At 37.4% G+C, this 17,222-nt stretch overlaps 1 protein-coding gene across 1 annotated transcript in view; it reads right to left on the reverse strand.

Annotated features, from left to right (window-relative positions):
• uxs1 (UDP-glucuronate decarboxylase 1) overlaps positions 1 to 12,309 on the reverse strand; it is a 47,024-nt gene extending 34,715 nt beyond the window's left edge. Inside the window, exons 1-5 of the mRNA XM_079254918.1 lie at positions 11,615 to 12,309; positions 8,771 to 8,798; positions 6,198 to 6,246; positions 1,724 to 1,767; positions 456 to 516 (exon numbers count right to left, since the gene is read on the reverse strand). Coding sequence (XP_079111044.1) covers positions 456 to 516; positions 1,724 to 1,767; positions 6,198 to 6,246; positions 8,771 to 8,798; positions 11,615 to 11,705 — 273 coding nt within the window. The 5' untranslated portion in view covers positions 11,706 to 12,309. The remainder of the gene's footprint in view (positions 1 to 455; positions 517 to 1,723; positions 1,768 to 6,197; positions 6,247 to 8,770; positions 8,799 to 11,614) is intronic.
• Between the last annotated feature and the right edge of the window lie 4,913 nt (positions 12,310 to 17,222).

Raw genomic sequence — 17,222 nt, forward strand, 5'->3', positions numbered from 1 at the left:
CAGAAGCAAGTAATTCACTTGCAATCACTCTACACTTCTTTATATGTTAAGCTTTAGCTCATCACCTTAAACACTGAACACTGAGTCAAAGACAGTATTTCACATTCATGGAGGAACAAAAACACCAAAAAGAAAAAAACTGCAAGTGTCTTACAAGGAGCTCTGAGTGCTCGTCTCTGTCTGCCTCTCTCAGACATAATGTTTAAAATAGCGTCCAATCTGTGTTTGAGTGGCTGCCATTAGCATGAAGGCTTCAGCTCCTCAGAGCAGCCAACTCATGTTTAAATCCCAGCCTGGATCCCTGCGCTGCATGCCACCCACCTCTCTCTCTCTGACCCCTTCCTCGTCAAGATATTGTCAAAGAAATGCCACAAAAGTCCAAAACTGAAAATCGGAAAATATTACCATCTTGTGTTAGATTAAAGCGTGATTTGCAACAGACAAAGGTCACTTACCAAAATTCTCTTTCGATCCTTCTCTGAGAGGAATTTCACAGGTGGGTATTTCTGGGAAAAACTAGAGAGAAAATGAATTCCATGACTAAAAATAGGTTAAAAAAAAAAAAAAAAAGTGCAAACTAACAGGAATAACAACTAAAAGCACAATGTTGTTATAGTTCTCTCTTTAAACATACATCTGTTTTAACAGCATATAGAAAATAGCTGGAATTAAGCAAACACTGCATTAAAATCTTATTTTTCTGAAAAGTTGAGCTAGAACCTGCTAACTTTGCGGTCGGGGGCTTCAGGTAAAAGGCTGTCAGTTTGAGTCCCAGACTTTACAAGCTTTCTTCAGTCAATTTGCTGTTGCTATTATTTACTTTTCTACTTTGCATTCAGCTGTGGATGGTCCAGTAAAAAATACATCATCAGTTTTTCAATCATCGCTGAACATTCACATTATGCGGTGGTACCTGGCATGAAGCACGAACGTATAAACGCAATGCAATCTCACAATTTTGAAGCCCGTACTGTCAAAATATAACATACTGCTTGTGTGGAAAAATATTTCTATTTGACTATTTATGGTCAGACTTTGCTACAATTGCTTCAAGTGTAAGCAGTGTTGTTGTGACTAAAAAGAAAAGACGACAAAGGCAAAAAGAAAAAGGGGGGAAAATAAAAAAGGAAAATAACCAAAACTTTCCCTAAGATAATCAAGACAACAACAGATTTATTTCTATCTCATCTGTATTCAGGGTAAACCTGTCTCAGTAACCTCCAGAAGCACAACATGTTATCAGCAGCAGCTGCACGACCACAGAACAGCAGTGCTTTAATTATCAGGAAGCCTGTGACTACACAGCTGCAATCCTCTACTGTGGATCTTCAGGAGAATCCCAAGTATATAAAGTATACTGATTTTAAAGGGGCTCATAATACTGTGAAACACTGCTAATCTGTAAGATACCTCATAAAAAAGTGCCTCATCAGTATAATTTCAAGCATACAAAGTGTCCATAAATCTCATTATTACAGACATGAAAAGACTTTTGATACAACCTGTTTAATTACATTACCTTTTGCCACATCTAACCCTTATTTCTAAGGAATCAAGGACATCCATGCAAATCAGCAGCCTCTGACAGATGTACAATTTTGCAAATGCTATTAAGATGCTGCAGACACACAAACGTTTTAATTTTTCACGTTATTAAATATTTAAATGTTGAGCAAGCCTGTCCAAGCTTATGCACAAAAAAAAGGGAAAAATGGATAGACACCTCTGTTCCAGGTCACGAATCTTCTCTCTCAGTGGAGCTAGAACCTAGAGTGAGATGAAACAAAAGATGCGTGAGTTCACGTCAGTGCATCGCAAATTATAAACAGATCCCATGGTGCGTCAAGATTACCTAAACAGCATGTTAACCAAGGTTCTTTCATTTTCATGTTCATTGTGTATCTCTTGGTAAAGGTGCTTCATCATGCTCAAGCAAGCAGAGCATATCTTTATAGTGTCTTGTTTCCACTTTCACACTAGGACACTATATATATAAAAATACACACACACACACACACACACACACACACACACACACACACACACACACACACACACACACACACACACACACACACACACACACATATATATATATATATATATGTATATATGTATATATGTATGTATGTCAGCCCAGATAATAAGGTGTCTGCGCTGACACAGGCTCTGCATCCGTTGTTTGTGGCAGAAAAAAAGTCCTGAGCTGAAAGCTTTATTTACCGCGTGATCCATGTTCTCACCTTTCACCTATGGTCACAAGCTGTAGTTAGTGACCGAAAAAAATGAGATCCCAAACACACACGGCAAAAATGATATTCCTCAGCAGGGTGGCTGGGACAGGGTGAGAAGATTGGTGAACCGTGAGGGACTCTAAATAGAGCAGCTACTCCTCTGCATTAAGAGGAGGATGAGGTGACGTTGCTCAGGCATCTGGTTGGGATGCCTTTTTTATGTAATCCATAGTGAGGTGTTTTAGGCATTTCCCACCCAGAGGAGACCCCGGGGAGACCAGGCTGGCCTAGGAACCTCCAAATGAACTATAAGAAGTGACTGAAAAAAGGAAAGTCTGGGTTTCTCTGCTTCCCCCATGACCCATCCTCAGGTATGCTGGCTGGTTGGCTGGCTGGCTGGTTATCTAGCTGGCTGGTTGGCTGGTTGGTTAGCTGGCTGGCTGGTTATCTAGCTGGCTGGTTGGCTAGCTGGCTGGCTGGCTGGTTGGCTAGCTGGCTGGCTGGTTATCTAGCTGGCTGGTTGGCTGGCTGGCTGGTTGGCTGGTTGGCTAGCTGGCTGGCTGATTATCTAGCTGGCTGGTTATCTAGCTGGCTGGTTGGCTAGCTGGCTGGCTGGTTATCTAGCTGGCTGGTTGGCTGGCTGGCTGGTTGGCTGGTTGGCTAGCTGGCTGGCTGATTATCTAGCTGGCTGGTTGGCTGGTTGGCTAGCTGGCTGGCTGATTATCTAGCTGGCTGGTTGGCTGGTTGGCTAGCTGGCAGGTTGGCTGGTTGGCTGGCTGGCTGGCTGGTTGGCTGGCTAGCTGGCTGGTTGGCTGGCTGGCTGGTTGGCTGGTTGGCTAGCTGGCTGGCTGATTATCTAGCTGGCTGGTTGGCTGGTTGGCTAGCTGGCAGGTTGGCTGGTTGGCTGGCTGGCTGGCTGGCTGGTTGGCTGGTTGGCTGGCTAGCTGGCTGGTTGGCTGGCTGGTTGGCTGGCTAGCTGGCTGGTTGGTTGGCTGGCTGGCTGGCTGGCTGGCTGTTTGGCTGGTTGGCTGGCTAGCTGGCTGGCTGGCTGGCTGGCTGGCTGGCTGGTTGGCTAGCTGGCTGGCTGGTTGGTTGGCTCGTTGGCTAGCTGGCTGGCTGGTTGGCTGGCTGGCTAGCTGGCTGGTTGGCTAGCTGGATCTTCTGTACTTGATTTTTCACATTTACTCTTTAGTTGCTTAGAGAGGAGCCTGTTAAAATCCATGTAGCCAAAAGAAACCCTGATATGGATATGATATCTATATGAGTGACTTTACAGAGTGAACTCCAGAAAACATGCAGTTAACTGATCTCTGCTATATTCTTTAACTTTAAAAAGCTTGATATAACTTGATATTTTGGTGCAGCAAAAAGGCCTAAAACCTGTTCAGCACAATCGACTGCTACAATGCATATCTTTCGTAAAACGCCATTTATCCATCCCAAGCCAGCTACTTACCTGATAAATAATAAGACCTTCCTAGTAAAGTAAGTGCATTTAAACAGAGTTTTGAAGGTGAACTGTATTTGAGTTTGAAAACAATGAAGCCTGCTTTCAATTAGAAAACCATACTTTTGATTAAAGAGACTAAAATGGGACCATATATTTCATAATGCAAAGATTCCTTAAGAGGAAAAACATAACTTCATTCATACTAAAAATTCACTAATGCAACAAACAACTGAAGTTTACAAGAGTAACCAGTCAATTATTAGCTTTGAGGAAACAATTTTGTGGTTTTCCATGATGTGTTTTTAAATACTTCTCTAATTCAAAACATTACATGAGCAACACAAACTTAAAAACAGGTAAACATAACCAGGAACATTTGCACGCTATCTCCTGTTATTTTTACGATGTCATGATTATTCATGTTTATAGTTCAAAATCAATTCAAAGCAGCTTTATTTGTGAGGCCTCTGGAAGCGCGCTGGATTTCAAAGGCTTGTCGCCTCTTTAAACACTTAAGGTCAACCTGATAAAAGACTAATTATTTCAGTGAGCACCTGAAACCTGTGATAAGGACATGCTGGGACTTGATACTATGTAAATCATGATTTGCATTAACACTGATGTCATGCTTCACCAGTGTCTATGTGGGCTATCTGCTTCCTAATGCAGTTTAAATGCAACAATGTGCAAATCATTTAAAACATGTTTCATTGAAAGCTGTAACAAGACAATAGAGCAAACATTTAAAGACAGTCATTTTATACTTATTTAAAAATATATGCTATGCTCGTTCAAAATTCAGCGCCAGAAACACTACTGTGTTGGCAAGAAATAAAGATCCGCAGTAGTTTACCAGTCAAGGCTGAAAACTGAATTTGGGAATTTAATCATTTATGAGACATGAAGGAGAAATCTCCACCACTGGCAACAAAGTCAATTTGATATACAAGTTTAAATACTATAACATGAGTAACTGTAGGCTCGGAAATATGTTTTAAATCCTTTCTGGAAGTCAGTACATGCACCTTTATCTCAAACAGCAGCTATCTTTCAAGACTAACAAGATCACAAAGGCAAAGGAAATGCCAACCTATCTGTTTTTCCCCAAAACACACAGTTTCCAACCACTCAGGGTCCTATGCTGGCAGCTCCTGGCATGTGTCGGATGTGACAGCAGTTACTGTGAGCGCTCCTATTTACTGCGTGACTACACTTCTAAATTATCTAATGATAATAGAGTTGCATAAGGAAATGGGTGCATGTCTTCCACGTTGCCTCCAGAAATACACACATCATGTGGGTTTTTATTGTTTTTAATTTTTGCATTGAACCATTTGATTGATTGTTTTGTAGTTTAAGAAATCTCAACAAATTTCAATAGTGTTGCAGGGAGGTAAAGATAAAAACACTCACAGTCCAGCGAGCAGCAGCCCAAGTATTTCTCCTGATTTTATTCTTTAATCAGGATTTTATTTCTTTAATTTATGACAGCCGAGTGAAGCTGTCGCAGGAATTTTGAATTATTTTGTCATTATCACACATATATTCACACTACAACAGGTATGTTACCTGTTCCAGCTGAAGAGTTAATCAAGTTATGATTCAGCTGCGCCGACTTTACGGTCTGCAGAGATTTATTAAGCCTGTATGTAAGTTGTTTGTATGAAATATGCTTTGCTTTGCTCCATCCATCTACTGTCAGATGAATGTTAGGCCAGTGTGAAACAACCAAGTCTCTTGATGGGAACAGGTTTGGCCTGCAGATTATTTGTCTCAGTGCCATTTCTGCCTCTTCCCGCAGTTGCTGGACCTTTAATTATAACTATGTTATCGAACTTTTATCTCAAGAAAAAAATTCCCAACAGGTACTGACACTTATTGACCGATCAATACAAATAGGTCTGTTCAGGCTCCAGGAATCACAAGTTAACTAATAACGCCACCACATCTGTGTGGATCGTAACATCCTTCTCATTGATGTCAGGCTTTGAACTTGCTTAAAGCTAAATAACTGCTCGAGCTCTGCTGTGGATTACATTACTTCACTTCATGTAAAGCAAGCTTAAGCTGCATCCTCTATAGGCCAAACCAAGGCTTTTGATGTTGCTGTGTACAGTGTTCAAACGTATGCCTCTCCCTGTGGATATTTCGTTGACATATTGGCAAAATGTGAATGATCTGATGTTAAAAGAGAGAAAATCAAAGACATAAAAAGACAAGAAGTTTGAGTTAGAAGTAAAAACAAAAAGGAACTTCATGTCTTCATCCATTTACCTTCTTTTTTTTTTTTTTAGTATTATAACTACTACAGGAGATAACAGTATATGCATGAAGCAAAATAAATGCATCTATGGAACATTTTATATAGGTGCATGTTAGTTAATATATTCATCTTTTTCACATATAAAAAGGGTCCTTCTTTCCAACAGAAAGCATTTTCTTTCACCTGCAAAAAAAAAAAAATAAAATAAAAAAAGCATTAAGGTGAAAACAGCTTTCTGTGTCAAACTCACTTCATCAATTTTCTGCTCCATTTTTATGTCTCCGGGTTCTTGCATTGATCTGTAAGGACAGAAGATAAAGAAACAGGCTTAGAAACAGGATAGATGTCAATACATAATAACAAGGTCAGATAAGCTCTGGGCAGCTCCCTCAGTGAGCGACTCCATCCACGCTGCGTGAAGGCGAAGTACTGCAGATCTTTCCTGCTGGCTGCTGTCAGACTACACAACAAACATAATGCTTGCTAGTCTGCAGACCACTTCACGATAAACAACAAATAACAGACTGATCACTGGACTAACATTACACTTGTGTTATGGGCCATTTCATTGTTCTTATATAAGATTCATACCTGAAACATCATATATTTCTGATATGTGTATTCTCAGACACCTTCATTTCTACTCTATGTATGGCTATCCAGCTGAAATTATTATCTGGGATTATTTCATTCTTCATTTTTCTATTCTATATTTTTGTTAGTTATTTCTTATTTTATTGCATTTGACTGCTTTTTCCTCTGTGTGTTTTTGCTGTTGTTGCACCGTAAATTTCCCCGCTGTTGGACAAATAAAGGAATCATGAATCATGAGAGAAAGCTGTTGATTTTACACAATTTTTGCATACATAGTAACTTAATAAGACCACCACATCCAATGGTAGGAAAGAAAATCTTATCCACAATGTATTTAAAAAAAGATGTTACAACCTCAGCATCACATTTAAATGAAAATAATTCACGCTGAATGCAGATTAACAACATGACAGACATAAGAGAACTCGGTTCTGTATGTTCAGTGTTTTGTTTTTTTGTTTATTTAGATTGAAATATCCTTGCAGTAAATGCCTTACCTTCCCATTAATGTTCTCTGATTTTCCTAGAGTACTATGGTATAGAGTGACAGCTTATCTTTGTAAAAACGGCAGATTACAGCGTCGGAACTGCTGCAAATGGGGGCCTTAGCATCGCCAGTCTGTTAATCCTAAAGCAACACTGGAAGCAATTAGAAGAGGAAGAAAAAAATAGCCTGTCTGACCATAGCTATGCATTTTCATTTGCATAATTTGGCTGGACACCAGAGCCAGAGCTCCCCAGGTGGTTGGTGGCTCCAAAGGTCTTTCATTTCAAATTTAGGAAGCTACTGTTCCCGTCTGACACTTTAAATTTGGCAGAAACGTTCTGCATTTCTTCAGGTTTCCTCAACAAAATCCTGTATCAGTGGTTTAAGAACAGTTGTTATGAAGATATTTTCACACAGTGTGACCGTACTACCTTATTTAATGTCCTTAAGGGAATAATTATCTTCCATTTTTGTTCATTCCATTTCACAAGGACAGATATGAACCTTGTTAACAAAGACAGACTGGGTCCATTAAACAAATCTGGAACTGTAGAAGAATGTTAATGACCAGGATCGACGTAGGAAACCAGAGCAGTTACAGGAAAAACAAAACATCTATGCAAGAGCTGTAAATTTTTTTTCTTTAACATTCTCAAAACTGTTTTGTTTTGTTGTTGTTGCAGTTCATGTTTGTCATTTTGTCATTTGTCACCCCAATAACTGTGTGTGTTTCCCCCGTTCAGCTAAATAAATGCATATCAAGCAGATTTGTCACACATTAGTCTAAACATGAATGCACCTCTGTGTTTCACAGCACAGCAAACAGACCACAAGCAGGGCATGTAATGTGTTGTAAAGCCTTAAATTATCATTCATTAAATTATTAGAAAAAAAAATCTAAGATAAATTCATTTCTCTTTGTCACCATGACATGAATTGCATAACTCTCCCATCTAAATAAAGCAATAATATATATCTCCTAAAATAGCAATATTTTCAACTATGAATGAACGAGTCCAGAAAGCTGTCATCTTTCAAAACGATTACATAATTTTCAACTTGCTGCTTTCTTTCCCCCATCCTTTCACTGCAGTTGTCTCAGGTCATGCTGCACTGAAATGTTGTAAATTACATTTATATAAAACCTTTTAAAATCAGCTCCATTACAGTCCAGTGTTGCCAGCAGCTCTATCTTCTTAGAATGCCAGATCAGTAATAGTTTAGCTTTTAATCTTCCAGATGTAGAACATCTGTCAAACGATCTGTGTTTTACAGCTGGACTTGAAGTTGAAGTTACCAGATTTGGTTATTGAATCAGATCAAGGTGCAGGACATCATGAAGCAAACAGGTTCATGCTGATTAAGATGGTGATTAAAATCCCCCCCATTCCACTTTATACAGATGAATAACTCTTGGTATAATTGCTAATAATGATAAAGTTAAATGCATGTGTAGCGCATCAAAAAAAGAGAAGATGACAAAAACTAATTATATTCATATGAAAAACATAATTCTGAAGATATCAGACAAAAACAAAATGAGAATATTGAAGCCACAAATAAAACTTACTGAATTAAAAATAGAAGTTAAAATTAAATAAATGCATTTGCATGTTTGCCAAGACAGCTTTAAGACTGTTATATACCAAAGTTATGCGGTATTTACAGAATCCTGTCACCTATAAAGCAGACAACAGCAAATATATTATTTCAACTGCATGCATAATACAAAGAATATTTACCTCATGTTGGTGTATGTTCCCCAAACAGCTGGAAGACAGAAAGAGGATCGTTTTTTAAAATGGCAGCATTATAAATGCAGAGCAAACATACAGAATACAGCGACGTTCAGCTGAATCAGTCTGTTGAAGCTTTAAAGCACAAATGCTAAAGAGAGGCTGGTGAAGAAAGTATGCTTAAGTTGATTTTGCAGCAATATGTGTATTTTTTTCTTTGTTTGACTGCTGGATGAAAACTTAATCCCGAAATTAAGTAGGATTTTTCTTTTTTCTACACGTGTCTTTCAGAGTGGCTGTTCAAGGAACGAGGAGCAACTCACTGCATCACTTGGTGCTAAATGACTTATTGCCAACTAAAACATTGGCAGCACTGGAAAAGTGCAGTACTTTTCCAATGGCTGACATTTATCAATTTGCTTTGTGACCTTTAGGAGTTCATCTTCTTCCCATTAAAAAAAAAAAAAGAAACTAAATCTTTTCATCTGTTGTGCACTAGAATCCTGATCCAAACATGTACTTTAGATTTGCAGAACTGGGTATTGGGCTTGGAAAGCTCCCATAAGTTTATAGATACGTAAAACAATAATGACACATTTACCTTCAGTCAGTTTATGGTTTAACAAAAACCTCCAATGAAGTAATCACCTGCCAGCAGCAAAGTGTGATGAGCTTGGGTGAATTCCCTGAGAGATGATCACAATGTGTTTACAAGTGCTGCAACACAATCAAATTACACTTACACCCCCGATCAGAGTACACTGGTGGCTTTCTAATCGTGCATATTTATCACTAGTTGTCGATGGTGTAAATGATTCTCCACATCATGTCCCACTTGCATAAATAGTATAAAAAAATAAAACATATAGGAAGAATAAATGATTGACCTTAAACCGTTAGAACCACTGTCTTCCACTTCACCCTCCTGTTCTATACATGTAGGGAAAAACCAGCAATGAAAAACTTAATGGGTGAATTTTGAAGACCAGTGACATTTTGGTCCTTTCTGTTACCCTTGTCATGCAGCATTTTAACATTATTATAGGTAAGGTGGGAGGATCAGTTTCTCCTTTAGGATAGAATTCGCTCACTCTACAGCAATGAAACACAGCAAAACTTATCGTCACAAAATTTTACACTAATAAAAAATGTAATTCTGAACATTATTTTGCACTTCTACAGATGGTTGGATGTTTGTTTCTTAGTGCTGGCACCCTGTACAAAGCTCCCACCCCGTCTCATTGTACAATGTCTGCTGGGAAAAGCTCCAGCTTCCTGTAAGGAAGGGGAACTTTGATAAAAGAATCATTTTAAAACAGTAAAAAGTGTCTTTTATTCATTCACTGAAAACACTTACATCTTCAACATAACATCAGTTGGCAATAATAGAAAAATATGCAACAGCATTGTGGAATAATATGTGAAAAATATGGCCTGGATTATAATAAGAAATGTCTTTATATAAAGCAAATCTCCATTATAATGATATAGACGTCAGATTACTGCCAAAGAAATCCATCTATGGAGAGATCAGTTTTGCTTGTCTTAATTAATGTAAAAATGTCTTTGCAATATTGATACACTGCATGATGATATTGCGATTATGACACATTTTTTAATATTGTAAAGCCCTAATGCGCGTAATGCTGTAGTTTACAAGCAGTAACGCAATAATAGGTATAACAACAATAATCTTCCAGTTATTTAGACTCCAGGTCCATGAAAATGTACAAAAATACAAACATATCTTTTTTTAAAAAAACTGTCATACTAGTGTTTCATAGCAGACTTTCACAGTACCAAGTACAGGCTTGGTCAACATCATTATAATCACATTGCAAGAACTATTGAGTTGACATATAAATTTGAACATCAGTCGTCTTAAAAGAGCATGAAAAGTTCTAAGTTGTAAATTACAAAAAAAAAAGTTCAGGTGCACTATACTATCTCGGTTTCTCAAGCAAAATGCACAGACAATCATTATATCCAGCCTGACATTTTTGCATACTGGCCTTTTTGAAGTAACTCCACAAGGGCACAGTATAAAAAGGTGTGCAGAAGGCCCTGAAAAGACCAGCTTCAACATTATCCACAAGGAAAATTTCATGCTCAGCAAATTTGCCTGCGTTTATAATAATAATAATAATAATAATAATAATAATAGGAGAAGAAGAAGAAACTTAAAATCATCAGATATTTTTCTAACAGTCGCATTTTTAGATCTCCTTTTCTATCCATGTTCACCTTCAACTACTTTTGTAACAGAGCCTCTGAAAAATGAAGGGACAGTCATCATGTTCCCATTGTCAAGTTATTATTAATATTTGGTGTTTATAACTACCGCCCTTCTAACTCTTGCTGTAATGAAGCCAAAACCATCCATAAAGTTTTAAGACACTGTAATAAAAGATACAGCTTAAGTACAAACCACCACAACATTGTCATTTATCTCTCTACCATAAAAAAGGCTTTAGGTTTTATTTAATCCGTCACCTATTTGAAAAGGGCTGATCTTAATTAATAATTTATGCCATAAGGAAGTTTTGGGGGTAACAAAAAATTAAAAAAGGGATATAAAAAAAATACACTTACAGCTGTTCTATAGTTTCAAAATACTTCACAGTTATGTCTTACTCAACTTAAAATTCTTGCTAAGTCACCATATTTATTCCCAAAACATTTTTCTGCCTGTTGAGATTTGTGGATTTTCTTAACAGTCTTCTCCTTTCAGGATATTCTGTATGGAGGGCTTGGTGTGTCGTGGTGACTGTGGTGTCATGGTCAAAAGAAATGCATGCTGGAGTATTGACAGACCTGATAGATCCAAACATATAACATAATTGTACTTACAGGCAATGTAGGCGATCAAAGCGAGGGCAAAAAGTAGCTTCATCATTCTTCTGTTTAAGCCTGAAATCATCCAGATGACCCGCTTCATCATCCGCTTAGTTCAACACATCCAGGAAACCACTCGTTGAAGTCCAACTACAGCATGCTGAGTAGCAATTCATCTCCGTGGATGATTTCCAGCCTTTATGTTATTTTGTTCAACAGGCAGAATGCCAACAACTTGAAATGTATGAAGATGCCAGACAGGACAGGCAGGCTAGCTGCTCCTGCTACGTCAACACCAAGCTGGAGCAGTTTACGTGGCTAGCGGTGTAACTGCACAGGTAGCAAACACTTTCAGGTGGCAACCTTCACTGTAGACTGACAACACTCACAACTACACATTTACTGATTTGTCAGCCTAATTTAGGTCTGGACTAAGAAAACTGGCATATCAATCGCACCATTTTTGTATTTAGCAAATACACAAAGGATGTGTTTACGATTACCCATTGGTAACGACATGGGAGCTCAAATGGTTAGCCTCCACGTTAGCCTCATCTAGCTAGCAAGCGACATAACTGACAGCTCTTCGTTACATTCTCGGCTGCTGCTAATAAAAATCAGAGGATGTGAATTTCGCATCAAGATTACACGCGTGCAAAAGACGACAACAGTCGATAATTCTAACGCCATAAAATTGTAAATATGTCTGAGTTTGCTCCACTCAGCTGGGCCGGGAATAGTTGAGGAGCGACTACTCGTTGTTCGATTTAGAAGCCTGACTTTCCTGCGAACTGAATGACGCGAGTTTGTCTTTGCAAACCTGAAACTTTTTCTTTCTTTTTTATATAAAAAAAAATCATAAAAATGTTTTGTTGTATGACTTTGCCGTAATTTGTCGTGTGATACACACACACACACACACACACACATACATATATATATATATATATATATATATATATATATATATATATATATATATATATATATATATATATATATAAGTAAATTTGCAGTTTTAATGACACATTTTTACAGACTGCCACAATGTTATGACGTCATTAAGGGTTAGGAAATAATTTAATATCAGCTGGAACAATAGCTCATTGTTTCCACGACTTTACACGGTAAAGAGAGTCATGTTTTTATAGCCTTAGCCAAACTGTTTGCCAGTCCCTTATTCAAACTTAGATTAATTTCTCTTATAATCAAACATTTTAGTTAGCTACTAATCCTTTAGCTCATTTATAATGTGCATGCAAACAATTATTTAGCTTTATACTATTACTTGAAACATTTCAAACTTACAAAGTTGAAAATAACAGTAGTAAATTTACCATTTTACTAATAACAGTGATAAATATAGCTCTTTAAAAAACAAATAAAAATTTTTTTAAAAAAAGCTTCCTGCTTAGCCAGCTAATATCTGTTTACTATTGTCCATGAGGTGTTTAGCTACTTAATTTGCAAGTTTGGCTTTCAACTGTGGGTATTAAAAATGATTTATTACTGTTGAAACGTCAAACTCACTGCTAGTGCAGGTGAATACACTAAGTAGGCCAACTTTTTTTCAATTCAAATAGTTCATCAGATTTCTGACTTAACATTTATGAATATCTGTACTACAGAAACCATCTTTCCATTGAAATCTGAAAATGATGAGCAGCAATTTGCTGTCGAACAATAAAAATATGTCAAAAAAGGATAAACTGTGCACTTCTGTTATAATTAGTTGTATCAAACACTTTAAACTTTACCTTTATTACAGAAGAAGAACTTCCAGTCTGCCCCATACAGATTCAGGCCCTCGTGGAAATTGTCCCAAAAGAAAAAACTTAATTCATTGATTCAAAGTACTTTTTAAAGCCTGCCTGCCGGACCAATCACATTGCAGTGCACAACCTTGACAAAATAGTTTACATAAAACAGTAAATAAAATCTAGAGTGAACTCTAGGATCCAGTCCTGACTAAAAAGACTGATGTTGGACAACTCAGTCTGTGGGACCTGGAAGCAAATTTAGCAGTTTGGCTTAAAAGTCTAACCTATAAATAAGTAAACTTTAGTCGTTGGACCAAACAACGAGAACATGGGTGCGAGAAACATCAGGATTGAACCTGGACTAGTTGTGTTTCATTTCCACTAATGATTTGTCGACTAGTCATGCACATCACCGGTTAATCTATTGTCTGCACATACTCTGTGAACATGCGCAGTCAAAAATTCTGCTTACCACCTGTGACTGAAGGAAAAACCAGGATGACAAAGTCGCTGAACTGATTTTTGTCAATAAATGTTTGTGTGCTTCATATTGATGTTTGCTTTGTGATGCAGACCCAGCCTCTGAGATCATGACTCTTTATTGGCCATGATCTCAGATTCATTTAATGTCAAATTACCTTCCCAAGCAGCATGACTGTCATTATCAGTTGTTTACTTCAGAGATGATTTTAAAGGCTTGGTTGGTGATAGTTCCGTTTATGAATGAACACGATAACCAAGCAATGTTATAAGCTGAGAAATTATTCCATTTCATGATAATATGTGTAGTATGTGTATACAAATAGACAAAGCAAGTCTCAAAATGACATCTGGGTGACTTTCACATTGTAAAAAGAATGGATTTAAACTCCAGCTATGAATTTTTTTTTCAAAGCCAGGTATTTTGACTTGAGGTTACAACTTTAAAACGTTTCAAATTGTTGTCGTTTTGAAAACCAAGAGGTGCTCTTAAACACTGCATTTTGGGTACCTGTGAAAAGACTTACTATATACCCTTATAAATTTAAGCAACAGTAAGAGAGTGCTGCAGGAATTCTGTATTAGTTTAAAATGACCTGCTTTCATTAACTCTACATGGAGGATGGTTTTACAAGACAGTCCCATTGTAGTGAGCTAAAGTATACCCCGATAGTTAGGCAAAATAAATAAAGGCCCTCAATAAAGAATAATCCACTTTTCTGGGACTTAAAGGCAACATGTCATTGATCATTTTCTCTGTCCATTTCCATTTTCAACCCTGTAATGAAACATTTCTATTCAGTATACTTCACAACATACTTTAAAACATGCCCACAAAATGCAGCGCTGGGTGCGGAACAAAAGGATTCGCAATTAAAATATGATAAATTTTAAAGGGTTTGTTCAAAATACACCATAGACACTTTGTCTTGACAATCTATTAGTTTGTCTAGACAATGCTTTTAATAATGTTTAGAAGTAAACTGTGGATGCCTAAATATTTTACTTAACTGTGTCGCATCTCAAAATCGCAAGTTAAATTCCTTGAAAACAACTATTTTGCATTGAACACCATCCTTTTATCTCAGGGAGAGAAAAATAGGCTGAAAATTAAATGTCAGAATCAGACAGACAAATTATTTACTCTTCAGAATGAAAGACATTTATGAAGAACATTTACACTACATCATCTTTGACATGTTTAATGCGGTTAAACAATTTGCTGATTGGCTAAAGTCCCTCAGGGATAATTTCACAATGACCCATCTGTCAGGATCGTTGTTTGGAAATGGGCCATCAACTGTTATTTGTGACAAATTGTGTGTGAAAAAGACAAAATAATTATTTCATTTTGTAAGTTGTGGCCCTGTTGTATTGTAAAAGATGAAATCTGTCTATACTCACTACACTAAATTGAGCTTTTTGTTCGCACTATTCATCACAAATTGAGCTTTTGTGGTCTAAGAATGAATACCTCCATCATGTCAGGATAAAAAACAAATAGTCCTGGTTTCACATCAAAAGTTAGAAAGCTCTGACTTGAGACTTGTTTCCTCTGTAAGAAACTGTTCACACAAATCAATCCATAACTTTTTCATTTTGCTGTCAGTGATACAAGCAAGTGCCACCGATCCTTTAAACTCTTCAATGGAGATAAAAAAAAAAAGAAAATTGTTCAAACGAGATGTGTGTAAGCGACTCACATTTTTATCTACACTTTTGAATCTTTGACAGCACTTTGTAATAAAAGTCCATGCTGGAATACAGAGAAACCTGCATGCACTCTCCTGCCTCTGCATGGACTCTTTCAAATATTTGGGAGAAAAAAAAAATGTCTTGCTGACTTGATTGATTTTAAATAATAACCACAGCTGGCAATAACTTATCAGTACCTTTAGTCTTCATTTTGGGACTTTTTTTTCTTTCTCTTTAAAGAATGTTTTACACTATCCTTCAGTGTTCACAATTAAAAATAAAGAATAGAACAGAAAAAAGAAACTCTAAAAGCATCATGGCATAAGATGAGAACCATGGACCCCTGGCTTGCAAGACAAGATGTATCTCTGATTACCTCCACCATCACCACCATCTGAAAACTGTACTTGGTCACTTTTCATAAAGGTGAGTCTAGAAACACAATGAAAAAGATGTTTCATCTAAAAGCTAAAACACATGAACGTTAGTCAACGTAAGAGGAACCCAACACTGGGAAGAGTGCCAGAATCTAACCTGCCCTATGGGGGTCACATTCAGACCAGTCCAACTCAAATAAGGTTTTAGCTACTGGGACAGGCTTCCAGCCCCCCTGTGACCCTGCATTGGTATAAGCAGGTATAGATAATGGATAGATTGATGTTGTCCACTTAAGTGTTTTTCCACCCTTGTGTTTATTTTTATGTTTGTTTTTAGCTACTACCAGATTCTTTTTCAGTACCAGACAGTGTCCTCTATTATTGTCAGATCAAAGCCATCAGTGGAACCTGTGGAGCATTTCTGGAACTCCCAAATCACTTTTAGTCCATTGGAGTGTATACAGTATATATGCAGGAGTAATTTGGACCTCAACTACATAATCTGGCTATTTTAATCTGGCTTTGAGGGATTTGTTCTGAATAACAAAACTGTTAGATTTCTGGTGTTTTATAGACATTCTGACTGACGTTCTCGGTTTGAAGTGACTGGTTTCATTCGGATGTGGTTGATTGTTGAATATCCCACCAGGAACACTAGGAGGAGCCAAAGGCACTTTACTTTGTCCTCAGATTATCTCCCGAATTGCTGCCAGAGTGCTTTAACAGTTTCTTCAACTGTATGAAAAACTTGTCTTTCAAATGACTAAATTCTGTTTGAGTCCATGAAGGAACACTTACCATGCACTGAATGTGAATTTAAATCCGGCTGAAAAGTCGACTCATGGAAAAGGACAAAGCAAAGGAAATAGTACCACTTTACCTTTTGTTTACAATTAAATTGGTCATTATTGTAATTTTTTTCAAGAAAGAAACTGTATTGTTAACAATAGATGATAAGCATCTAGTTAAATAGTTACATTTAAAAAAAAACTTACAGCACGCAAGCTTTTAAAGACAGACAGACAGACAGACAGACAGATAGACAGACAGACAGACAGACAGATAGACAGATAGATAGATAGATAGATAGATAGATAGATAGATAGATAGATAGATAGATAGATAGATATTGTGTTTTTCTGTTCTAAATAAAGTCAAACAGCTGCATTGCCATTCATCCATCTTCTACCTGCGTATTCCAGTCCAGGGTCCATGGGAAGTATGGAGACTTTCCCAGCTGCTATGGGGTGATAGGCAGGGCACACTTTGAAAAAAGTCACCAATCCAACAAACAGACAGGCTGCAACTCAT

The sequence above is a fragment of the Telmatherina bonti genome (genome assembly GCF_933228915.1).
Source record: "Telmatherina bonti genome assembly, chromosome: 15".
Lineage (NCBI taxonomy): Eukaryota > Metazoa > Chordata > Actinopteri > Atheriniformes > Telmatherinidae > Telmatherina > Telmatherina bonti.